Raw genomic sequence first — 27,596 nt, forward strand, 5'->3', positions numbered from 1 at the left:
GAGCAACAGGCAGTTAGATTTGGGTATGACATTTCAGGCCAAAATGTAAAAAAACGGGTCTGATCCTTTAGAGGATTTATTAAACATATTATTGGATATGGTTTATATAGGCCTATTTCATACGTTCTGATATGTTTTAGATGTTTATTCAATATTTGTATATCCTAAGCGAGGACAGTATTTCTTGGCATGATCATCCATGAACAGGTCATTTTTGAATGTTCAGTTTTATAACCCCAATTCTATATTTCTGTTCAACCACACTGTCTCCGGCGCATTTGACCTCAAGAGAAGAGGCTCGCATTACAGACAATGCGCTAAAAGGGTGTAATCCTTTATTAGGAATTAGAATACACATTTTAATAGGATCTCTGAGTTAATGAACAATGATGAGCTTGTATTTATATTTCATAACCGGCAACAGTTTGTTTTCTAAATCCATTCTGTGCATTTCACAGCCCTTCGTTAGCACCTATTCTTTTGCCACTGTTTCTAATTGAGCTACTTTTAGCTCATGGATTGAGTTTCAGGTGGACACGGGAGCGGTGATGGACTCGAAGGGGCAGGTAGAGATGTTCGCTTAGCACGCTATGTAAGTGGACCACAACTTGGCAAAGCGTAAAAGGAATCTGAAGTAGGGAAGCAAGAACCGATACAGGGGAGACGACAGAATGGCTTTGACAAAGACCGGCGTTTGATTTTGGTTACAGGAATGTCAAAAAACTAAGGATGATTGGCATAACTATTGCATTTGCAGTGAGCCTGGATAATAGGCCTAAAAGTGAATCTTTTTCTGAATCCACTGGATAGTTAGCATTTTTGTGGACTTCTCAAGCTACTTTTCCCCTATACTTTGAGAATGCTGCTAAGAATGCAAATATTTTTTGCTCTATGCATCCTAGGTAAGTAAGTTAGGCTACTTGCATTCTGCTAACTTTTATAGGATTCAAATTATTAAGCGAATTTACATATGTTTGAGGCATGCTATGTATTTGTTTTTTAGTGTTAGTTTTTATTCTTCAGCTTAGATGTATGATACTAGTTGGTGTATTTTATTTTATTATAGGGATGGTTTGCGAAGCCGCAAGACCAGTGCGCTCATTGTCACGAGCTGTATCAAGAAAAGGTCCCGCAGACGCCAGCAAGTTTGACAGAAACATAGAAGAATTGATAGAGCGAATACACGATTTATCCAACGAAAATCACAACGTTGATGCCAATGCCAGGGGCGGCATCAGCGCAGAAGAAATTTTAGAGGACCCAAATGTCAGGACAGGTGGCACCGTGTTAGAGGGCATTGACTTGAGCGCTTATTATGGTGTTCTGGGCAAGGTATTTGCCATGTATAGACCACTAATAGAAGATGGATTTATAGAAAACCTCCCTAAAACGTTTGTGTGCATTTTGTCTGGGAGAACGGACTGTGGCTTGGAGGCAGAATTGACAAAGACTGTATCACTTGAGCTTGGCAAACCGCTACTGTCGCTTCTATCATCTGTCAAATCTCAGACATGCACAAGAAGCAGTACAAGTTCAGAACCGTCACTTTTTCAAAGATCCTACCTCAGAGTAGACGATTCCACAGTAGAACAATTCAGTGTTTTTCAGGAGATAATGACTGCTTTGTCACATCTTTCCTTATCTGATAAAGTTATGTCTGCTTGGACTGGTCTAATAGACATGGCATTTCCTGCTATAGTGACACATTGTTCAGAATTCATATTGACATTTCTCCAAACCCCAATGGATTATGTAAAAATAGCACTGCAATTTGGAATTGCAATTCCCGCTCTGGACCAAAATGAACAATGTCAGCAAGGTTTGTCAGTTTTGTTTTCTTACTTGCACTTTCTTCATGTTAAGTTATGAATTTAATGTATACAGATTTTAGACACTGTTTTTGTTGTACATTTGCAGTATTTTATGTCATGTGTATTTAATCCCCTGCCTTTTTTGTATAGGGGATCTAAAGCAGCTCCTGATGTGGTAAGCTGACAATGATGTGTGAAACCTTTCATGTGATACCCTGAGATAAACATCATGGAAATGTTTTGATGGATTCATTCTTATATTTTTTTCCACTGACAGAGGAATATGACCTCCCGTATCCTTTCTAACTGACTGTTTTATTCAGGGGTATACGTCACAATGTGAGCTGGTCCTTTGGTGACACCATCTTGGACATGTTCCTGACTCCAGAATCAACACTGTGCAGCTACCCAGACCCAGACTGCCAGAGCCTCCCCACAGTCTCCTTCAGCCGTACCCTCAAAGCGGTAGAGGACAACCCCACTGCCCTGCTGAGGTGTGACCACGACAACCTAGCCCGTTTCAACGACACCCTGTGCGCTGACATCATCACAGTGGGCCTACAGAGCTCCTCAACACTTTCCACTTTCTGCAACGCTCTGAGCATCCTGAACCCCACTGAGGTGGAACAGGTGTGGAGTAACACCTGTCATGTTATCCAGGCTCTACTGTTGCCCCTCCTGGAGGACAGGTCTGACTGCAGTGGGGACATGCCGGCCGCGCCTCCCCCAGGCCCACGGGTCTCAAGATCGCTCAGCCTCAGCCAGCTGCTGTGCAACTACGGCAACTGGACCAATGCTAGTGACGTGGACGCAGGCCTGGTGACACTGTGTAGTGAAAATGACAGACAAAAATTCATCCTAGCGGTGTGCAGCAATATCCAGCTAATGCAGGCATTGATGAACAACAATCCTAACAATAGCTGGCTGTGGAATTTCTGTGTTAACTCCTCTGATGGATACATGGTGAGTCAGTTCTGTAGGTATCAGACCTGGACGGCGGAGACAGTCGACCCAACCATGGTGGCCGTCTGCTGGGACCAGGACAAGGAGAGGCTGAAGATCCTCCTCTGTCAGAACCTGGACTTCTTCACGGTTGTGTTTTCACATGTTGACAACAACTGGCTGCAGCTTAACTGTACAGAGGCCCCGGCACAGCCAGATATAAACTCTCTGGTGGCGGCTTCCTGCCAGTACTCAGAATGGCGAAACGTGATGGAAATCACCATAGAGATGATATCCATGTGCATCCAGAATGATGACAAGGGTTTTGTACTGGAGGTGTGCGCCAATGCCACCTTTCTGAATGAACTGCTCCGTAATAGTGCTACTGTATGGGTTGGAGAATACTGCACTGTCTCCCTTAACTCTCCACCCACCAACCCGCCTGTGGTGTTCAGCATCCCAGACTGGTGCAACTATGATAAGTGGAGCAAGGTGCTGGTGGACCCGTCAATGGTGGAGCTCTGCTGGCGACACGACCAGATGGGTTTTAATAAGAACGTGTGCTGCAACATGCCCCTGTTAGAGAAGCTCACTTTGGAGCCCCAGAACGAGTGGCTCATGTCTGTCTGTGTCGACAAGGAGACCAAGGACATCCTGCCCCAGGTGTGCAAATACTCTGACTGGAACAAGCCCATCATTGTAGACATGACTGATCTGGCTCTCTGTGCTGAGCTGGACTCTCTGAACTTCACTCAGAAGGTGTGCGCCAACACCACGGTGCTCCAGAACCTGCTAGCCAACCCTGACAATACATGGCTGTTGGCGTATTGTGCAAACCACACTGGCCCCGGCGGTGGAGGGGGACAGGGAGGAGGCCTGATGGGGTTTAAGCCAGTAGAACAATGCCAGTACCACAGCTGGACAGTGGCACTTCCTGACACCTCTCTCCTGACCCTGTGCTGGGACTACGATCAGGCCAACTTTGTCTCATCCATCTGCACCAACACTGGCCTCCTCTCCCTGCTCACCAAGGAGCCCTACAGCCTGTGGGTGGGCACGCTCTGTACCACCTACACCAACTACACCAAAGGAAACAGCCAGGGAAAAAGCAACAACACCTCCACAGACTCCCAGCCCTGCCTGGTCAGAGACATTGTGAGGAGGCTGAACTGGACTTGTACTGCAGACTTCAGCTCAGCCTGTCAGCCAGGCTCCAGTCAGACGCAGGCTCTGCAGCTGCTTTTGCGCTGCGGGGTGAAGGCCCTGCAGCATCGCTTGGAGGGGCTCCTGACCCCACACACGGCCTCTGTGGTGGACCAGGCCACCAGTGTGGCCGTGGTGCTGTTGGTGGCCCTGGAGGAGAGCCAGATGATGTCTCTACGTGTGACTGAAAACATCCGCTTCAATGTGCTCAAGTCTGTGGTGCTCTATCTAGAGAAGGAGACCAACTTTGACAACAAGAGGATCCTGCTGCAGTGCTTTGGGGTAGGTGGGCTGGGCAGACTTTATCTACAGATAAAGAATTCCAACATTGTGTGTATTGTAAATTGCTACATTGAACAGTGGTGGTCATCTATACATTTCCCTCATGTCACAAACCTGTTTTCTGCTGTTTTGGCTTTTCAACTGATTCATGTCTAAGGACATTTAGATCGGACCCATTCTAGTCTAGTGGAAATGTCATATGACTAACTTTTTTGTTGTTGTTGAGGTAACTAATCATCTATATCAATTACCATGAGGGCTATTGTTGTGTCAACCGACGGTGTACACAGTTTCACACATGTCATTGATAGTGGACATTAAATCTCTTCCCCTGGATGAGATTAACTGACATTGATGTGATTGAATGACAATCCAACACTAATCTCTAATCACTTGTGTTTATTATTGTTGATACTGTGTTGTTGCTGTTGTCCATCTTGATTTTTTTTCTTCTTGAACCATTCAAACGATAAGCTTGAAGATTTGTTTGCCCGTAACAGAAAGTACTGACCAGTTTGATGCAAACAGGAAGACTTGGGAACAGTGATGGATTTTTCCTCATCAAGGTGACAGAAGTAGGACTGATACTTATTTGGTCCTTTTACATTTGTGACTGGTGATATAGTTACTAACAAATACACACCCCTACGTATTTATTTGGACAGTGAAGCTAAAATGTTTAATTTAGCTCTATACTCCAGCATTTTGGATTTGAGATCAAATGTTTTATATGAGGCGACAGTACAGAATGTCCTCTTTTATTTGAGGTATTTTCATACCTCAGAAATAAAAGCACTTGATGTATCTAGTCCCCTCATTTGAAGACAAAAGTTTAGTGTTTGGTCCCATATTCCTAGCACGCAATGAGTAGCATCATGGTAGAATCCACATTAATGCAGAAGTGTTCAGAAACATATTATATTCTTATTGACAATAAAACTGACTCCAAAATTGACACAATAAATGATTTACCATTCATTTCTATTGAGCACAACATAATCTGAAACACAACCGAAACAAAATGCAAATGCACCCAACAAGTTTGTAAAGTCAAAAGCTTGATGTCGTCATAGCGTGGAAAAAATATGGCATCAAATACTAAACTTTTGTCAAAATGTAATATGAACCCACCATGGAAAGGTGACTCTCACGAACACATGTGTTGCTCTACGACGCCCACAAGCTTCACATCACCCGTCTGAAGGTAACCCGCTGCCAGTTTTAAAAAGGAATGATAATAAATTCCTGAACTTTCTTATATCTCTCAGATATAGGACAAACACTTCAAAACATACTTTCTTTTGATAAATGATTTTGACTCTCTGTTTTGCCGTGTCTGAATATGTTATTCAATATGTTTCTATGGGCTAATAGCAGTGAGGCCAAATTCAATGTTTCATCAAATGTTTTTTCAATACTTTTTGGGATACCTACAGGGGTTCTAAAATTCTAAATCAAATAGCTAAATGATCCTTGGTGTGACCATCTTAAAACAATTCCATAAGTTAGCTTTGTAGACACCCAGGCCCAGGCCCTTTGACCATAAGTGAATTTGTCCAAATACAGTGCCTTGCGAAAGTGAACTTTGCAACCTTTTGCCACATTTCAGGCTTCAAACATAAAGATATAAAACTGTATTTTTTTTGTGAAGAATCAACAACAAGTGGGACACAATCATGAAGTGGAAAAACATTTATTGGATATTTCAAACTTTTTTAACAAATCAAAAACTGAAAAATTGGGCGTGCAAAATTATTCAGCCCCTTTACTTTCAGTGCAGCAAACTCTCTCCAGAAGTTCAGTGAGGATCTCTGAATGATCCAATGTTGACCTAAATGACTAATGATGATAAATACAATCCACCTGTGTGTAATCAAGTCTCCGTATAAATGCACCTGCACTGTGATAGTCTCAGAGGTCCGTTAAAAGCGCAGAGAGCATCATGAAGAACAAGGAACACACCAGGCAGGTCCGAGATACTGTTGTGAAGAAGTTTAAAGCCGGTTTTGGATACAAAAAGATTTCCCAAGCTTTAAACCTCCCAAGGAGCACTGTGCAAGTGATAATATTGAAATGGAAGGAGTATCAGACCACTGCAAATCTACCAAGACCTGGCCGTCCCTCTAAACTTTCAGCTCATACAAGGAGAAGACTGATCAGAGATGCAGCCAAGAGGCCCATGATCACTCTGGATGAACTGCAGAGATCTACAGCTGAGGTGGGAGACTCTGTCCATAGGACAACAATCAGTCGTATATTGCACAAATCTGGCCTTTATGGAAGAGTGGCAAGAAGAAAGCCATTTCTTAAAGATATCCATAAAAAGTGTTGTTTAAAGTTTGCCACAAGCCACCTGGGAGACACACCAAACATGTGGAAGAAGGTGCTCTGGTCAGATGAAACCAAAATTGAACTTTTTGGCAACAATGCAAAATGTTATGTTTGGCGTAAAAGCAACACAGCTCATCACCCTGAACACACCATCCCCACTGTCAAACATGGTGGTGGCAGCATCATGGTTTGGGCCTGCTTTTCTTCAGCAGGGACAGGGAAGATGGTTAAAATTGATGGGAAGATGGATGGAGCCAAATACAGGACCATTCTGGAAGAAAACCTGATGGAGTCTGCAAAAGACCTGAGACTGGGACGGAGATTTGTCTTCCAACAAGACAACGATCCAAAACATAAAGCAAAATCTACAATGGAATGGTTCAAAAATAAACATATCCAGGTGTTAGAATGGCCAAGTCAAAGTCCAGACCTGAATCCAATCGAGAATCTGTGGAAAGAACTGAAAACTGCTGTTCACAAATGCTCTCCATCCAACCTCACTGAGCTGTTTTGCAAGGAGGAATGGGAAAAAATTTCAGTCTCTCGATGTGCAAAACTGATAGAGACATACCCCAAGCGACTTACAGCTGTAATCGCAGCAAAAGATGGCGCTACAAAGTATTAACTTAAGGGGGCTGAATAATTTTGCACGCCCAATTTTTCCGTTTTTGATTTGTTAAAAAAGTTTGAAATATCCAATAAATGTCGTTCCACTTCATGATTGTGTCCCACTTGTTGTTGATTCTTCACAAAAAAATACAGTTTTATATCTTTATGTTTGAAGCCTGAAATGTGGCAAAAGGTCGCAAAGTTCAAGGGGGCCGAATACTTTCGCAAGGCACTGTACTTATGCCACCTTCAAATGGGGGGACTAGATACAGGGTGCTTTCATTTCTAAACAGTAAAACAGATATGTATGAAAATACCCTCAAATAAAAGGTGACATACTGTCGCCTCATAAAATATCTAAAATGCTGGAGTATAGAGCCAACGTAAAAAAAATGTTACCCTCACTGTTCAAATAAATACGTAGGGGAGTGTAACTCTTAAGACATGTCTGGAGACGTCTCAAGGCATGGTGATGGCTAGGTATGAGTATTTGTAATGTAGAGATTTTAAGTTCATTTATAATTTATTGTTATTTGGTGACCGATTTTGTTATGATATTCTTGTCTGGCTTATGGGTGCTTGGTTTTAGTATGTGGTGTGATTCTGTTACAGGAGTATTTCCGTATCCCTCTGGCAAGTCTGAGGGCAGTGCTGGGTGCAGTGGACATCACCACAGTCAGACAGATACTGCAGTACTTCAGCAGGAACCAGGGAACATTGCAGGTAATATAACACACTTCATATCAGTTGTCCTAGACAGGTCTTCCATGGAAAATACTAAGATCACTTGACCTCAGTGGGACAACCTGATTGAATACATTTTATAAAATAATTAAGTAAAATGTAGCAAAACCGCTCTATGTTCACACAAGATAATCACTTAATCTCGCTCTCTGTCCCAGTTTACAGATGACTACCTAGGCACCATGGTATCTGTGCTTTTCCAGACCCACTTGGTCAGGGACGGGAGCCTCTTTCCTGAACTGGTACCCCTACTTTCCCTGGTCAACCCTGCAGACATCCAGTCACTGCCCCCCTTACAGACCAACCTCATTGTGTAAGTTAAGCAGGCTTCTAATACAAGTCATCATGAGTCATGATGTCCTTGTGTGTTGGTCTCTGCATTATAGATGTACGTATAGTACTGAATGGCTATAGAATCAAAGGTCTTAGGCAGTTAATTACCCCCTCTATTCAGACACTCGGGGCGGCAGGGTATCCTAGTGGTTAGAGCGTTGGACTAGTAACCGAAAGGTTTCATGTTCAAATCCCCGAGCTGACAAGGTACAAATCTGTCGTTCTGCCCCTGAACAGGCAGTTAACCCACTGTTCCTAGGCCGTCATTGAAAATAATAATTTGTTCTTAACTGACTTGCCTAGTTAAATAAAGGTACAGTTTAAAATGTAAAAAACAGACTCCCAATATTGGAGTCATTTTCTATTTAAACTACTACTTCGGCCTTAATTTAAATTGGGTCATTTGAGTCTCTGAAAGAGATGTGCTTTCCCAGTCATGTTTTGCTCTCTGCTTTTTGTTCGGGTTAACAAGTATGTTCTACATTCCTCTATGCTCTCTCTATCTTCAGGAGAAATACCATCAACAGCAACATCAGGAGCCTGTCGGTGGAGCAACGCAGGGCCTTTGGGAGGTGGTACAGCCGAGCCCTCAGCTCCCTCAACATGACAGCCGGCGGCCCCTCCTTCATCAGGGACACTGGTAACCTGATAGTCTACCTGCCCTTTCACAGCTTCCAGCACCTCTCACCTGCTCAGGTAACAGACACGACACCTCTCTGTGAAACCAGAGCCTCCCCAGCCACAGCCAGGCAGTTGTCAGTGGTCTCCATTGTGTCAGTGGTTGTGGCCGTAGCCAATGTTCAATAAGTAAACATCGGAATGCATCAATTAAGAATGGCTATGTGAAGAATAGTGAGTGATCTTTCACTGCTTAAAATGTGAATATGATCGTTGCATGTCAGGTCCAAAAGGATTGGCACCCTTGATAAAGATGGGCAAAAAAGACTGTAAAAGTTAAATAATACAAATACTGAGCTATATTGTATAAAGAATTTGTATTTATTCTATACTAATACAATTGCTCAAAGAAAGAGATTTTGTTTAATAACTAATACTTTATTTCTCAAAAATAGAGGTCAAAATTATTGGCACCCCTGTTTTCAGAACCTTTCAATGCCTAACCTTGGATAATGGCATTGAGCCTTTTTTCTCAAATGTTTTATGAGATTGGAGAACACATTGGGAGGTGATCTTAGACCATTCCTCCATACAGAATCTTCCCAGGCCCTTGATATCCTTTGTTTGCGCTTATGGACTGCCCTCTTCAATTCAAACCTCAGGTTTTCAATGGGGTTCATCAGGAGACTGAGATGGCCATTGCAAAATGTTGATTTTGTGGTCAATTAACCATTTCTTTGTGGATTTTGATGTGTGATTTTGATGTTATTGTCTTGTTCACAGATCCACTTGTGGCCAAGTTTCAACCTCCTGGCAGAGGCAACTAGGTTTTTGGCTTAGATGTCCTGGTCACTGGCCTCCCGCAGCTCCCGCGATAATTGGAGGAAATTAGCTTTAAAAATGCAAAATAGCATGATATTAGCTATAAAACTGCAACAACAAAAACAACTAATTTGCCCCATGGTAAAATGTGTTGACTTGGAGGAAGTTAGTTGTTTTCCCTCATAACTAATCCTTCGACCTTGCTCAGACCTTGCTGAGTGCCCCACAAAACTGCGGTACGACACTGGTCCTGGTACTCTGTTAAGCTTATTAAGTCGTTGAACTTAAAGGCCCAGTGCAGTTAAAAACTCGTGTTTTTTTGCCTTATTGTATAACAGCTGATGAAACTTACACTGTAAAAGTGTGAAAAACGTGATCAGTGTTAGTTCCTGATAGTTGCTGGTTGAAAATAGGGTGACATTTTATCCCCCTTTTTGAGAACAAAAATATTGTACTATTATTAACAATCTATTTCTCTGAGCAATTGTACTAGTATAAAATAATATATATATACACTAACGTTCAAAAGAGTTTGGGGTCACTTAGAAATGTCCTTGTTTTCCATGAAAACATACATGAAAAGAGTTGCAAAATTAATAGGAAATAGTCAAGATGTTGACAAGTTATAAATAATGATTTTTAATTGAAATAATAATTGTGTCCTTCAAACTTTGTTTTCGTCAAAGAATCCTCCATTTGCAGCAATTACAGCCTTGCAGACCTTTGGCATTCCAGTTGTCAATTTGTTGAGGTAATCTGAAGAGATTTCACCCCTTCTTGAAGCACCTCCCACAAGTTGGATTGGCTTGATGGGAAGTTTTTACGTACCATATGGTCAAGCTGCTCCCACAACAGCTCAATAGGGTTGAGATCCGGTGACTGTGCTGGCCACTCCATTATAGGCAGAATACCAGCTGACTGCTTCTTCCCTAAATAGTTATTGCATAGTTTGGAGCTGTGCTTTGGGTCATTGTCCTGTTGTAGGAGGAAATTGGCTCCAAATAAGCGCCGTCCACAGGGTATGGCATGGCGTTGCAAAATGGAGTGATAGCCTTCCTTCTTCAAGATCCCTTTTACCCTGTAGAAATCTCCCACTTTACTACCACCCATGCACCCCCAGACCATCACATTTCCTCCACCGTCATGCTTGACAGATGGCGAGCACTCCTCCAGTATCTTTTCATTTTTTCTTTGTTTCACTAATGTTCTTCTTAGTGATCCGAACACCTCAAACTTAGAATCGTCTGTCCTTAACCCTTTTTTCCAATCTTCCTCTGTCCAGTGTCTGTGTTCTTTTGCCCTCCTTAATCTTTTCTTTTTATTGGCCAGTCAGAGATGTGGCTTTTTCTTTGCAACTCTGCCTAGAAGGCCAGCATCCCGGAGTCGCCTCTTCACTTGTTGACGTTGAGACTGGTGTTTTGCGGGTACTATTTAATGAAGCTGCCAGTTGAGGACTTGTGAGGCTTCTGTTTCTCAAACTAGACACTCTAATGTACTTGTCCTCTTGTTCAGTTGTGCACCGGGGCCTCCCACTCCTCTTTCTATTATGGTTAGTGCCAGTTTGTGCTGTTCTGTGATGGGAGTAGTACACAGCGTTGTACGAGATCTTCAGTTTCTTGTCAGTTTCTCACATGGAATAGCCTTCATTTCTCAAAACAAGAATAGACTGACGAGTTTCAGAAGAAAGTTATTTGTTTCTGGCCATTTTGAGCCTGTAATCAAACCCACAAATGCTGATGCTCGAGATACTCAACTAGTCTAAAGAAGGCCAGTTGTATTGCTTCTTTAATCAGAACAACAGTTTTCAGCTGTGCTAACATAATTGCAAAAGGGTTTTCTAATGATCTATCCTTTTTAAAATGATAAACTTGGATTAGTTGACACAACGTGCCACTGGAACACAGGAGTGATGGTTGCTGATAAAGGGCCTCTGTACGCCTATGTAGATATTCCATTAGAAATATGTCGTTTCCAGCTACAAGTCATTTACAACATTAACAATGTCTACACTGTATTTCTGTATATATACACACAAACTTTTTTTTAATACAATAAAGGTCTTTGTTTTAAATATTATTTATTTTTTCAAGTATTTGTTGCTCATCAAGGCTGCCAATAATTTTGGACCTGACTGTATGTGGAAGGGGATGAGGTTGTACTGTGCAAAATTGTATGTGTATACTGTACAAAACAGTATATGTTTAGGCCAATAGGTTTTCATTGTCTTTATTTAAAATGGTATACAGGATATTTTAATCATTGTGCACTGTTTAAACCAGAGTTGGGTGGTGTTTCTTCTCTCCTAGCTGTTGGTTGGAATGGATGTGTTGCTGATGAACACCCTAAGCCAACTACAACAGCAGTTTGTGGCTGACAGCCTCATAAGGACCTTCAGAAATCTAACAGTGGAACAATTCAGGAGGTCAGTGTGACAATATTTGATCGATGGTGGGTCATGTATCTTGTCTTACAGAAACATTTGGTTTCAAACATTAATCTGATTTTGAGTGTATGCGTTTTCAAGAAATGACTTTCCGTAGTCCAATGAAATGCAACATTCTAGTAGACACTGAAGTAACCAACTGTTTGGGATCCAAAAGTATATTTGGATATGCTTGAGTAATTATCATCTTTGTATCCCTAGGCTTGGCAACCTGACGTGTCTGTCAGACCCAAAGGACCTGCTGGTGTACAGAAACTCGGAGGCCTTCTCTGTGATTCAGGACAACATTAGGACATGTGTTGCCCAGGGCCTCAGGGGCCCCAGTGACATGGTAAGTAGACCTATCACAGACAGAACTACTTTATTTTTTCACTGCAAAGTTTAAGGTGAAACTCATATGGGTATGAGTGAAGTAGACTAATCTATGGGTTTAATTTCTTGTTTGCACTTTGTCTTGATTCCTGTGTAAATATGTGTGTGTGTGTGTTGTGTGTTATGCTTGTGACCATCCCTCTTCAGATCTCCAGCTTGTTCCTGAACGGGAGTGAGCTTCAGTCTCCTGGCTCTCTCTCCGCCGGCCGAGTGTCTCAGCTGGCTCCCTTCTTGCCCTGGCTGGGTGTGGACTTCCTGCAGAAGCTCAGCCAATCCCAGCTCAGCCCTGTGCTGACAGCCCTGGCCTCTGTGCCCTTCACTCCTGCACAGGTAGAAGATCACCATCGGCCATCACAAGCATCCTCTCATCAGAGAGAGAGCTCTAATGGAGCACCTTCTGTTTGGTTTTCATACCTGATTGGGTTTTCTCAGTGCTGCCTGGCTCCAGTAACAGAGGGTGGGGATGATTATGGGGTTAGAATGGGGGTTGGTTATTAGGTTGCTTTGTGACAGCTGACAAGCAGCCAGTTTGCAGAAGTCTGACCCCAGGTGAGGTGAGGGGGGTTATGGAGGTGCCTTGACCCTTTGATTACAGAAGCACAACCAACCCCACATTTTCAATGTGTGCCTCACGGCTGCTGCCTGGCATGTGCCATAAGGGGTCTTAGTCAATGGAATGGTAGGGTGGGGAAACAAAAGCAGGAAATAAAGCATTTGTTTTTGTCTTGAGCCCAGTGGGCTTTTCTTCATTTTCCCAAGTAGTTTCCATTTTCATAATACAGATGTTAATAAAACAGAGTTTTAGACCAGTCATAATGATTTGTTCCATCTTCTTTTTGTGATGTCATTCTAGGCCAGTGTAATTGTGGACAAAGTGTCTCTAAACAACAGTGTAAGTATTATTTCAGTTTTTGAAGGACATGGCTTTCTGTTTCAGAAAGGGATTGTAAACAGGGCTGCGTATTGTCTCAGATATGGTATGCTAGATGTTTGAGAGTGTCTCTGTTTCAGTGTAATGCTTCTGTGCATAGTAATGGTCCATTCTGAGCCAGCTGGCCCAAAGCCTAGTGCAGCCTGGCCAGGGGTGACTCAAGGACAAATACTATCACCATGGCAAACCACACAACCCTGTCAAGATGTATGTTTCCTACTTCATTATACACCAGATGACACTCTCTACCTGTATTATCTTAGTATCTAATGGCTGTATAGTGTTACAAAGAACAAGACCAATTTGTCAAAGGTATCTTTTGTATCTAGTTTCATTTAACAGATGATTTTTGCATTATTAAAAGTGTTTGAATGATGAGTTAGAAATAGACTATCCCTCTTTCATTCTCCATATCTTCCTCCTCCATCCCCTGCCCCCCCACTCTTTCATATCCCCAACCTTCCCCTCTCTCTCTCGCTCTCTCTCCTGCTCACTCCCTCTCCCTCTCTCCCTCCTTGTGTCCCTTCTAGCTGTCTCAGCCGGGGCAGCTGCAGAAGCTGGGCTCTCTGGTGAGTGGGGTGAAGGTTGAGACTCTGTGGAACTTGCCCTCTGACATCCTGCTGTCCTCTCTGCCTGACATCGCCCTGCATACGCCCGGCCTCAACCCCCCACAGGCCAACACCATCACCACCAAACTCTGGGTACGGCCTTAGAGGGACTCACCAACACTGACACCCATCCTCACAAACAGCGACATGCTCACTCATATTAAATGAAGACAAACGACAAGGTACACAGTAACATAGCTTCGGCCATACGCTGCTACTCTTGGCTCAGTGGGCGGTATGTTTACAAGGCTCTGTGAGTACGCATGCATGACCATAACCATTGGAGAGGGAACAGAGTGAAGGAGAGCAAGGTGGAGTGTGGAGGGGGACCACAGCTGGCATGCCCAGGTGTACCCAGGCTCCTTGCCTGCCTGGCAGTCAAATGGGGTGATGTGGCCCTGTGCCAGCTGGAGCTGTATGCTCCATAAGGACCAGAACCAGGGATAGACTGACACACTGGGCAGGCTCAGTATTGGGCTGTTTCTTAGAGAGGAGGTGCCAACTATGCATGAATTAGGTCACTCTGACACATTTGTAATTACTCCTCTTTTGTTTGCCTGAGTTATTTTTTTATGGTTTGTGAACATGTATTTACATTCCACCCACATATTGTGTGTACCACTCAAAGCCCATTTAGTCACCATTGAAATCCACTTCATATCTGCGTGTTTATCTTTTGAATTGGTGTTGTTTAGTCACTACACACTATGTCTGTGTTGTGTTGACCAGGACTCACCAGAGGTGACTGGCTGGTTGGATAAGGTGGAGCCCCTGCTCCCCAGCACCCCTCTACTCAGTGTGCTGACCAGGGCTAGTCTGCTGTTGACCAACAGGACCTTGGCAGGAAGACAAGCCTGGAACACTCAGCAGGTAACGTCTATGAGCTGACTCATGTCCTCTCTGCTCCAGCAATACCTGTGACCTGCAAGTCATTTTCAAGGGGATACCATTCATGCATATCAGTATAGGAGCATCTACCTATCCCTAAATGCTTAGTGATTTTATTTAGAGATTTGAAAAGGATTTCCGAGTGTGTGTCTAAAGATGTCAGCATGTTACGCAATGTGGGTCTCTCCTCTGTCAAGCAGAGGTGTGTATGACACGGTCTTGATTAGATGTTAAATAATTAACCGTCAGTGGAGAGGTCGGCCTGTTGTATAACCCCTGCCCTGACTGTTTAAATAGGCTATTCTATGTTCTGAACACACACAGCGTATCTGTGACTGTCAACACACACACACACACACACACACACACACACACACACACACACACACACACACACACACACACACACACACACACACACACACACACACACACACCAGGTCCCAGCTATCACAATGAGGTGGTGTCTCAGATGGGCTGATGGCCCTCTCCCTCCTGCTAGCCTAACGCTGGTCTGGTCTGTTTCACCACACTGGCCATGAAAGCTGCCCTATAATCCCCTGTCTGTTGCTACTAATGGGCCTGAGGGCAGCCTGCCAGCACCATTAAATCACAGCTCCCAGATCCTGCATGTTCATGCGCACTGTGTGAAGTAGCAAAGCACAACAACACTGTCCTACTGAATTTATTACACACCTCAAAACTGTATTCCAAAACTGCCAATCACCTCTATAGCACTGCGGGGTATTCTCTCTCTGGCTGTCACTACGTGTGTTGGGAGATGGTTTGTGATCAATACGAATGATTGCTTCTGGTTTCTTTTCCCAGGCTAAAACTCTTTTTAAAGAAGCAGTGAAGACCATGCCCAATCTTTCCGCTGAGACGTTTCTGTGAGTGCATATCTATGTCAACATAGCTGCAGTTGATTTATTACTAACCTCTTGTGAATGTGCTCCCATTCATATTTGTAATCTATTTTGTCTTTCTGGTTATGCAGTGCCCTTGGAAGCATTGCTCGAGGTGTAAGCTGCACAGCCCTGCGACAGCTCTTCCGGGACAAGCCAACATTTTCCTCAGTGCAGAGTGTCCTTGCATTCATGAATAAGCAGTCTGTTCCTCTCCATTCCTCACTGGTAGATGAGCAAATACTTAACCATATTCCTCTGAGCTAGTTAATTGAGTTAACAGTGGAACCATGCCAGATGTCAGGTATAAAGATAGCTGTTATGTAAGCGTAATTGACGACCCTCATGCTTTTGTCTTGACTTACAGAAAAAGTGCATCATCGAGGAGCTGTACTACTTTGACTTCTTCTCTGAGCTGCTGGGAGAGTTTGGCGCTCAGATCACACTAGCCCTGCCGTGAGTCGGTCTTACTGCCATTAATCCTCACTACAGATGGTTTGAACATCAACAATGCATCACTGTCAACTTTGTGTGTGTGTGTGTGTGTGTGTGTGTGTGTGTGTCCCTGTGTGTGTGTGTGTGTGTCACTGTGTGTGTGTGTGTGTGTCACTGTGTGTGTGTTTGCATGCTTGTGTGTGTATGCATTTGTAGGGTGAGCACTATTAAGAAGTTCCCTGCCGACATGATGGACACTCTCAGGAAGATGATTGTGAAGGACTCCCATCACTTCCTGCTCCTACCCAGTACAAAACAGGATGTTCTGGTGGACAAGATGGTGCAGAGACTTGTCAGTACCCTCTCCTGTACCCCATTACTGCTAACACATTCAGCCTGGGGTTTAACTTTGGTGTCTTCGATTTTAAATCTTTATGTTGAAAATGATTTACAGGTATTATTTACAGATATAAGTTGAAAATGTTCTCCCCCAGGGCATGTACACGGGGGAGTTCACTGAGGATGAGTTCCGTTCACTGGGCATCATGGCGACCTATGTAGTGGATGAGGTGTTTGTGCAGCTGGTGCGGAGCTTCTTTGTGGAGAGCCTGGAGTTCCTCCGAGAGTTCTGCTATAACAGCAGCAAGAGGGACATCGTCGCACAGATCCTACAGGAGCCTGGCACCTTCGGGTACTGTAGCACCCTCTTAAACAACCACCCACATTACAGCACACACCCCATTTAACCTTTCGTTATAACTCCTCTGTCTCCTCACATCACATGAAAAATGAGCCTTTCTGTGTGCTCTTAGCCCCGTTCAGAACTGGACCCCTGAGACACTCAATCAAGTGGACAGATTCTTATTCTTCCTTCCCAAAGAGACGCTGCAGCAGATTCCCCAGGTACGTTTCCTGCTCTACTTTTCCCTCAGTCTTTAACACATCCATTTCCATTATTTATTCAAGGTTAGTTCCTTTGCAATTGATTTGACCATTGTCATGATTCATTTATTTGGGTGTCCTTAAAGTTATTGAGAGGTGTTACATTTGCTACACGACACCAGGAATCAGGAAAGGATGGATTTGTAAAAGAATCCTGCAGGTGTCCACTGACAGGACTCCTAGAGGTGTCAGGTGCTATGCTGCCCTGGCCTGTTGGCCCCTAGTCAGGCTGTGTGTGTATGTCCTCAGGCCCTGATGACCCAGGGGCGTATAGAGAGGCTGTTTCTGAGTCAGCGCCGGTGGGAGTCGGGTGCTGTTGGGGCCCTCTGCATTCAGGGCCGGGACCAGGTTGAACAGACAAAGCTGTTTGAGAGGCAACAGTTTGTTCTTCAGAACTTCCTGGGTTTTCTCAAAGTGGGGCAGGTCACACGTGAGTGCCACTCTGTCTCACATTGAGACTTCTGTCTTACTCCCCAACCTTACTGCCAAAACAGATGAACATAAGACTCTTTTGTGAAATGTTTACATACATTTCCCTCTGTATACAGTATTACCATCTGTTTTGTCCATTTGTCTCTGCCCAGCTCCTGCATTGATGCCCACATGTGAAAAGCTGCATGCAACACAGCCTTCAGCCTGGAGCACAGACAGCTTGACAGGCATGTCGTCTGCCGCCTTCAGCTGTAGTCTAGAGCTCTTTGGCCAGGACCCCTTCTTTTCATCATACCAACAGAAACTACTCCTCCAGAAAACTAAAGAGGTACATATTTTACCCATAACAAGAAACATCACTGTAGTTCCTATGTAGAAATCACCTTGTACCATATGCAAAATGGGTCCGGTGTCTGATTTATCCGTCTTCTGTAGCTGCTCTGGTTGCATTAACTAACAGAGGCTGTGTCTTTGTTCTTTTTCTCTGTGTTGTCTGTAGATCTATGGAGCGGCTCGGTCCTTCTCCTCGTCTGTGATTACACAGCTGGGTCGTATAGCCTCCCAGCTTTCAGTGGCAGAGCTGAGTGTGATCCGGCTGTCTGAGCTGAGCACCATCTCTGCACTGGGGGCAGTAAGCACCTGGAACAGCAGACAGGTAGCTAACAATCAGTCTGACAATCTGGTTCAATGTTTTTTTGTCTGTGTGTGTAGTTTGTATAGTCCTGATGTTTTTGAATGTTGGTAACACTTTACTTGACACCTGGTGTCATAACATGTTAAGAACAAAAATAGGTGACAGGTCTGTGAATCCTGACCGGTCATAATCATGTCATAATATGTCATAACGACTGACATAACTTGACAAAACAATGTCACGACCCTTATATTTACACCTGTTGTGACATATATTGCATTGTTTTATGGCTGGTTATGACATCTTTTATAAGAGTGTCAAACCCCATATTTATTCAAATGAGTTATTTCCCTGCCAAAAAGTTTTATTTCAGGTTGAAAGTTTTTCTTAAATCCTTTGTTGTATTTTAAATAACTTGTAGAAAATGTACTTTATGACACTATCATGGAGCATTATGACCATCCTGTGTCACTTTACTTGAAATAAGAAAATACACTTTATGACACTGTCATGGAGCATTATGACCATCCTGTGTCACTTTACTTGAAATAAGAAAATACACTTTATGACACTGTCATGGAGCATTATGACCATCCTGTGTCACTTTACTTGAAATAAGAAAATACACTTTATGACACTGTCATGGAGCATTATGACCATCCTGTGTCACTTTACTTGAAATAAGAAAATACACTTTATGACACTGTCATGGAGCATTATGACCATCCTGTGTCACTTTACTTGAAATAAGAAAATACACTTTATGACACTGTCATGGAGCATTATGACCATCCTGTGTCACTTTACTTGAAATAAGAAAATGTACTTTATGACACTGTCATGGAGCATTATGACCATCCTGTGTCACTTTACTTGAAATAAGAAAATGTACTTTATGACACTGTCATGGAGCATTATGACCATCCTGTGTCACTTTACTTGAAATAAGAAAATACACTTTATGACACTGTCATGGAGCATTATGACCATCCTGTGTCACTTTACTTGAAATAAGAAAATGTACTTTATGACACTGTCATGGAGCATTATGACCATCCTGTGTCACTTTACTTGAAATAAGAAAATTTACTTTATGACACTGTCATGGAGCATTATGACCATCCTGTGTCACTTTACTTGAAATAAGAAAATGTACTTTAGGACACTGTCATGGAGCATTATGATCATCCTGTGTCACTTTACTTGAAATAAGAAAATGTACTTTAGGACACTGTCATGGAGCATTATGACCATCATAATCATATAAGGCAAATAGGCCTATCACGTACATGCCTTTTATATCAGTCATCAGTAAAAAAAGAGGGTGTCTTGTCCTCCTTCTGAAATCTGCTCCTGCGTTCATCCCAGTCATCTGCAACAGAGCATTGGGGTAGGTGCATGTCTGACATCAATGTGTGCGTAATTAGAACGATAATTTAATATGGTAAATTTCTATTTTTTTAAAATGTAATATAACATTAACATACTGTTGACATGTAGGCTATGGAGCTCCTAGAGCCGCACACTCCAGGAGCTCAGATGCAAAAATGTAATTACCAACGTTTCGACAGCCAAGCTGTCTTCATCAGGGTAATGGAATGTGTTGCCTTGTGCGGTAGGTTTTGTGCATTTTGACACTCTTATGTAGGTGTCATAACCAGCCGTAAAATAACTACTGTGATAGGTTTTTGGTGTTTTTACACTCTTATGTAGGTGTTATAACCAGCCGTAAAATAACGCAATGTATGTCACAACAGGTCTAAATATGTCATGACACTGTTATGACTATATTATAACAGGTTATGACAGCTGTTATGACACACTGTATTATTGCATTGTTATGACCGTGTCATAACGCTTTATGACAATGGGTGTCAAGTAAAGTGTTATCTGAATGTCCTACCTGCTTTGGTGTGCCCTTGTTTGTTTGTTTGGTGCCTTTTGCTATCCTTGTCTCTCCTGTCCCAGCTGGCTGTGCTGTCCTCCTCTGTGCTCAACTCCACCCAGATGGGTCCTAGTCAGCTGGCCTCCAGCACCCTGGTGGCTATGGGACACATACTGTGTGGGATCAAGGACTCAGACATGCGCTCCCTGAATGCAGTGGAGTTCAGGTGAGATTAGAGACCTACTCAATTCAGTGAGAGGGACTCACTTGAGAGAGGGAGTGTTATAGGTGCTGTGTTTTTTTTACCATTAAAAAGAGTTTGCATTTTTCATGTGAAACCTCCCATAATGTGTGTCTTCTTAGCCTTTATCCAACCGGTTTCTCCCTCCTGTCATTCTACATGCTTTAACCAATGATGTACTGTATATGGGGCATTCTATAAGGATGTGTGACATTGGATCAGCATTTCAAAATGGTTTGAAACAAAAAATGAAAAGGATTTTCATGCAGTTCCACATGTGTACTTAAAGGAATAAAAGTACATTTATGCAAATTGTCCCATAACTCCACCTATAGAACAACAGGCCCTTTATGCAGCGTTCATACAGACATTGGCAAGTCAAATTCAAGGACATTCAGGGACTTTTTCAAGCACTTAATTGTAATTTTCAAGGACCTCAATGTTAATGTACAATATAGAACCTCCCCCAAAAAGCATGCAAGAAGTGTCAAAAAACGAAGCCATTACCACTTTACGAATAATGCAGCCTATGTGGCTGGTGCAGGCACACAATACATCCATGAATAGCGGTATCATTAATCTCACCATTGCTGTTTTTATGATGAGAACCTGACCAAAAACCAAAGTTCCTTTTTCAATGGAAGGATTTGTATGGGAAGTCATACTATGGGAAGTCATTGCTACAGACTGACATATCGGTCTGCTGATACAGGATTAGTAAAGGCTCACTCAGTGCACTACTTTTGTGAGAATATTTTATGAATATTTCTTTTCAATTCTTATTTTTCAGGGGGTGCTGCAGCACCCTCAGCACCCTCACTTCCTGAGGCTATGAAGCCTATTCCAGCACTTGAATTCCTGAGCTCCATGTTCAAGTCGGCTACTTCAAGCCCTTTGTATTGTTTACAATTGCAGGTCTAACATGGTAACATGTATTTGTTATGTTATTTCATTACAAGATCATTGTGAATAAGCCCACTAGACTGTGTAATTTGTTGTCATTATATCCAGAATCATTCATAGGAATAGCGTTGGGTGTTGTGCAATAGTCTATCCTACACAATTGCGCACAGTAGACTTGGCTTCCAATCCGAGGCACAAAAACATATGAAAACACAAACTCTACCTTGATGCTTTCTCTGTTAAATCTAACAGACGACAAACAGATGATCAATATCAATTTGCCACAGATCGTGGATCCAGGCACAACTGTCTTCACTGGTGTAACGAATGAGACACAAATATTCTGGACATTTCTCACAATCACCTTTTTTTCCCAGCACTTGGTCAGTTGCATCGCATGCGCTATTGCTATAGCTGTTCATCACTTGACTGTCATCCTGAAAATTCCTTCCTGGATCTGATGATGTGTGAAAATATCATGGCGTGACTAGTCAGCTGGTCACCAAATGTGCATCCAACAAGTATTGTGCATAATTACTGAAGAACCCACATGAATGACCGTATCAAATGTAGGTTTTAAGTATCTAGGTAAGGTGACTCTTTCGGGTTAGAAGCATTTCGATTTTGCAATGCATACATTATTTTGGATTTGTGTGCCCATGGAAACTGTTTTCACCTGCAACATAAGGAGATACTAAATGTTACACTGCATTTCTGAGATCTCTATACAAAAAACTAGCCAAGAGCTAGATCCAGGATTCTTACAAGGTTCAAGTTCAATGTCTAATTTAACTGATTATTGCTTCATATAAGATATAACAACAACTTATACTGCCATAAATGCAAGGACAGAAAAGTAATGTTTTATGTCACACTATTTTGGATAAATCAGTCAAGACACCAACCATGATAAAAGGTTAAACATATAGTAGGTTTTAAATAAACTGAATTGTATTGAATATAGCTATTTATTGCTGATGATATGTATTGGCCAATGAGAGGCTTTGAAGCCACAGATCGGCCATATTGGCACTCCAGTCTCCTTAGGAATTAATGGAATTCTAAATTATTTTAATGAAATGTTTCATGGACAAAATTACATTTTTTTTGTTGATGTGGGGACAGTAACACTAGTACTTTCTAAAATGTATAATTTAAAGGAAAAAAAAAATATTTTTTTTATGTTAAGCTCACATAATATAATTTAAAAGTATGCATTAAGGTGTCTGTAATAGAATTAAACATGGCAAAAATAAACGTAGACATTAAATTCATTTCTATAACTTCCAAAACATGTTTTACTATGATGGGAGTACCAATGGGGATGCGGTGGCTTCAAAACACTGCCCTCTGTCAGTCATCTAGTGTATATGTAACACATGTTAATCGTACTCTCCTTGCGTTGTGTTTTGTTCAAAGAAATCACCCCAGCCAGTGGTCCCAGTTGAGCGTTATTTATTATCTGTTGTTAAATAGGAAACAGCATGTTAGTTGTGCAGGACTTAATGATGTTGATGGCTGTCGATGGTAAAATCTGTAGCAAGATAACAACTGTGTTAGCAGTGTCCATTACATCGGTGCATGCTAGCTAAAACACTTATATACACCAATCATATACCAAAGCACATCCCAGAAAGCCCCTCAATCCCTAACAGGTACCATATACCCACACATGTATAAATCAGCAATGTACAGCAAACTGGTACACATTGTAAAATATAAACATAGAATACAGTCTTCAGAACTCGAACTACCCCTTGCATCACATTTTCATACTGGGGAGACCTGACGTTCGCGATCTCCCCCTATCTGCAAGCGGGGCCAATAACAACACGCCTTATTGTCATCGGAATTAAACCAATCAATAACAATACTTGAACATTAAATACACATTTCTTTCGAGGCAAGTAGAAACATAACCAACCCTGTTACATATATACATAATTGTCTGTAACTCACCTCTCCCCCCTCCTGGCTGCAGTAAGGCAGTTCTGTGGCTGGGCCGTCTGCGGCTGTCCTGTTCAGAAGAGCAACAACAGGCTTTAACGGGACTGCTGAGCCATAGCCTGGCTTTTGGACCCATAAGCTCCTGGGGCCCTGAGGTCTTCATTGAGGTTGGAGCACTAGCAGGTACATTACATGCCTTTTGTTGTTTTGCTACGACAAATATGACTACTGCCTGAAATTAGTTTCAACCTCTTACAATCTGCAGCTGGCCTCCCAGATATGGCCATGTCTTCTTTGGTGAAGGAGCAGATTGAAGGATTTACACCTCTGGCTGTGTCCCTCATCCGGGCAGACAAGTTTGCTGTAAGTGTGAGGATTCAAAATGCCTATGATTCCATTGCCCCCTATCAAATAGTTGTTTTTCTATGTTGTGTTCATGTGAATTGTCCGTGTTTCCTCAGGTCGTGTTTGACCCAGCCCAGATCAGCATGTTTTCCTATGAACAGGCCAAAGCGGTGACTGAAGCCCAGCGCTTGCTTTTGTCCCCTGTGCAGCTGACAGCTATGTCTATGGTGCTGACCGTCTGGGATGACAAACCTGTTGACTTCCGTGGTAATTCACTTTCACCTGCTGAAATGTTTCAAGTGTACACCATTTCCCTAGATGATTTTCATTTGTGTGGCGGCCTCGGGAAACCCTTCATATTGTGAAATGAAAAGCTACCTTGAACAAATACAAAGTAGATGCAGGTGGTGAAGGCCTGGTAAGTTTGATAAAGTCTAGCTAATACATTGTGTACTTACAGTGCCTTGCGAAAGTATTCGGCCCCCTTGAACTTTGCGACCTTTTGCCACATTTCAGGCTTCAAACATAAAGATATAAAACTGTATTTTTTTGTGAAGAATCAACAACAAGTGGGACACAATCATGAAGTGGAACGACATTTATTGGATATTTCAAACTTTTTTAACAAATCAAAAACTGAAAAATTGGGCGTGCAAAATTATTCAGCCCCTTTACTTTCAGTGCAGCAAACTCTCTCCAGAAGTTCAGTGAGGATCTCTGAATGATCCAATGTTGACCTAAATGACTAATGATGATAAATACAATCCACCTGTGTGTAATCAAGTCTCCGTATAAAAGCACCTGCACTGTGATAGTCTCAGAGGTCCGTTAAAAGCGCAGAGAGCATCATGAAGAACAAGGAACACACCAGGCAGGTCCGAGATACTGTTGTGAAGAAGTTTAAAGCCGGATTTGGATACAAAAAGATTTCCCAAGCTTTAAACCTCCCAAGGAGCACTGTGCAAGCAATAATATTGAAATGGAAAGAGTATCAGACCCCTGCAAATCTACCAAGACCTGGCCGTCCCTCTAAACTTTCAGCTCATACAAGGAGAAGACTGATCAGAGATGCAGCCAAGAGGCCCATGATCACTCTGGATGAACTGCAGAGATCTACAGCTGAGGTGGGAGACTCTGTCCATAGGACAACAATCAGTCGTATATTGCACAAATCTGGCCTTTATGGAAGAGTGGCAAGAAGAAAGCCATTTCTTAAAGATATCCATAAAAAGTGTTGTTTAAAGTTTGCCACAAGCCACCTGGGAGACACACCAAACATGTGGAAGAAGGTGCTCTGGTCAGATGAAACCAAAATTGAACTTTTTGGCAACAATGCAAAACGTTATGTTTGGCGTAAAAGCAACACAGCTCATCACCCTGAACACACCATCCCCACTGTCAAACATGGTGGTGGCAGCATCATGGTTTGGGCCTGCTTTTCTTCAGCAGGGACAGGGAAGATGGTTAAAATTGATGGGAAGATGGATGGAGCCAAATACAGGACCATTCTGGAAGAAAACCTGATGGAGTCTGCAAAAGACCTGAGACTGGGACGGAGATTTGTCTTCCAACAAGACAACGATCCAAAACATAAAGCAAAATCTACAATGGAATGGTTCAAAAATAAACATATCCAGGTGTTAGAATGGCCAAGTCAAAGTCCAGACCTGAATCCAATCGAGAATCTGTGGAAAGAACTGAAAACTGCTGTTCACAAATGCTCTCCATCCAACCTCACTGAGCTCGAGCTGTTTTGCAAGGAGGAATGGGAAAAAAATTCAGTCTCTCGATGTGCAAAACTGATAGAGACATACCCCAAGCGACTTACAGCTGTAATCGCAGCAAAAGGTGGCGCTACAAAGTATTAACTTAAGGGGGCTGAATAATTTTGCACGCCCAATTTTTCAGTTTTTGATTTGTCAAAAAAGTTTGAAATATCCAATAAATGTCGTTCCACTTCATGAGTGTGTCCCACTTGTTGTTGATTCTTCACAAAAAAATACAGTTTTATATCTTTATGTTTGAAGCCTGAAATGTGGCAAAAGGTCGCAAAGTTCATGGGGGCCGAATACTTTCGCAAGGCACTGTAACTAGCTAACTAACTCGATTAATATACTGCACATTGCTTTCATCTAGCATCCTCATTGAAGATGGTCTCATCTCTCCATCCATGATGAAGTGACAGAAGATCATAAAATAATTATTGATTACCGGTAATTCAGAGCATACTGGCAGGTCTGCTCAAAGTAATGACAACTATCTAAATCAAACAACAAGCAATATCGCTATTTATCTGAGAAGTCAGCTTCAACGATGATTGATCAAATATATTTACATTTGATGATTGACTAACTACAAAACGGAAAGAATGCTACAATGGCAGGAGCCCAATCCAATGTACACCCCTTCTCGCCTGTGCACTCATTCACCCCCCCCCCCCCCCCCCCCCCCCCAAAGAAAAGCAGTGGGGATTGGTATAACTGCGTTGGTAGATAATTAATCTACATACACCTATCCTATTTTACATCTTCGAGGGGAGGGAAGGTGAGTGACCACTGCTATCAGAAATTGGATGCAGCTCAAAATGACAGATAATCACAGCAAGATGCCTCTTGCTTCCACCAAGTTTTAGAATAGGATCTCAATTGCTTTGTTACTTAAATAATAATATAATTAATAATAATAATTCTGAACTGCTGAAGTTACTGCAATAGTGTTTGTATATTTTGACCCCTTTTCATGTAATTTTGGCAGCTAATAGGACTGATCAATCAACATCGGAAGAATGTGTGAACTACTTTTATGAACATTTGCGCCGGCATAGCCTACAGCTACTATACACAAATGAAAATGGAAATGAACTATTTCATTTTAATTTTAATTTTAATCATACAATATGCTTTACATTAGAATAAAGTAAAGGGTTTAAAGTAACCAAAACAACCAAAATCTCAATTTTCAACTATGGGCTTTTTCCCAATAATGAGGGCGTGATATCTGATGGGTTTTCGTAGTCCTCCTTACATGTTTCACTGAAGCTGACATTGTCTTGATCTTAGCAGAGTGTATTGAAATGAGATGCGTATGATGTCAGTATATACTTTCAGCGTGTATATTTTGTAACTTTGAGTCTGAATATGAAGAGGAATCAGGATCTAGTTGAAGAAGGACAGCTCAAGCAAAGGTTTGAGGGAGTGTTGGATGTAGGATGCTTGTAATGTTGAGTTTGTCTCCTTACAGTTAGTGTTGCTTTTGTGTTTGTCTGTCCCCATGCAGGCAGGTCACCAGGGCTGGCACTGTGCCCTAGTCCTCTCTGTCACCTTCTGGGACTGCTGATGGTGCTGTTAGTTTCTGCTCTGTAATGGCCTCCCCTTCTGATGGATAAACCCCTCAATGGGCCATGAGGACTCTCATGAGGACTCTCTCCCACACAACTTCCATGTTAAACAATAAGTGTAATATATTGGAGTAGCCCTGCAGGCTATTGTAATGTATGATTTGATAATGGGTGGATATTTATTTCTATCAGCAAATAATATCAAATTGGTCACACACATATTTAACAGATTGTATTACGGGTGTAGTGAAATGCTTGCATTCACAACAATACAAACACATCTAAAAGTAAAAATAATGGAATTAAGAAATATATAAATATTAGGATGAGCAATGTCAGAGTGGCATTGACTAAAATATATTAGAATAGAATACAGTATATACATATGAGATGAGTAAAACAGTATGTAAACATTATGAAGTGACCAGTGATTCTATGTATATAGGGCAGCAGCCTCTAAGGTGCAGGGTTGAGTAACCGGCTAGTGATAGCTAATTAACAGTCAGATGGCCTTGAGATAGAAGCTGTTTTTCAGTCTCTCGTCCAAGCTTTGATTCACCTGTACGGACCTCACCTTCTGAAGAGCCATCAATTTGCTATTGGCCTATTCTCTGAGTGAAGAAAACAACATTTCAGCATTTTATTGCGCATTG

At 42.3% G+C, this 27,596-nt stretch overlaps 1 protein-coding gene across 1 annotated transcript; it reads left to right on the forward strand.

The window, feature by feature from the left end:
• Window positions 1-459: 459 nt before the first annotated feature.
• Window positions 460-27,264, forward strand: strc1 (stereocilin 1). The gene is made up of 28 exons (XM_036980685.1): window positions 460-902; window positions 1,067-1,819; window positions 1,962-1,986; window positions 2,135-4,238; window positions 4,739-4,804; window positions 7,791-7,901; window positions 8,081-8,235; window positions 8,765-8,951; window positions 12,002-12,117; window positions 12,340-12,469; window positions 12,658-12,840; window positions 13,364-13,402; window positions 13,972-14,142; window positions 14,779-14,919; window positions 15,766-15,827; window positions 15,935-16,070; window positions 16,210-16,298; window positions 16,494-16,629; window positions 16,772-16,968; window positions 17,090-17,180; window positions 17,469-17,649; window positions 17,804-17,979; window positions 18,151-18,306; window positions 20,254-20,396; window positions 23,296-23,444; window positions 23,527-23,624; window positions 23,723-23,873; window positions 26,883-27,264. The coding sequence occupies exons 1-28, from the start codon at window positions 860-862 to the stop codon at window positions 26,966-26,968; spliced, it is 6,075 nt and encodes a 2,024-aa protein (XP_036836580.1). The 5' UTR covers window positions 460-859; the 3' UTR covers window positions 26,969-27,264.
• Window positions 27,265-27,596: the final 332 nt, after the last annotated feature.

This window comes from Oncorhynchus mykiss, chromosome 6 (genome assembly GCF_013265735.2).
Source record: "Oncorhynchus mykiss isolate Arlee chromosome 6, USDA_OmykA_1.1, whole genome shotgun sequence".
NCBI classification, from domain to species: domain Eukaryota; kingdom Metazoa; phylum Chordata; class Actinopteri; order Salmoniformes; family Salmonidae; genus Oncorhynchus; species Oncorhynchus mykiss.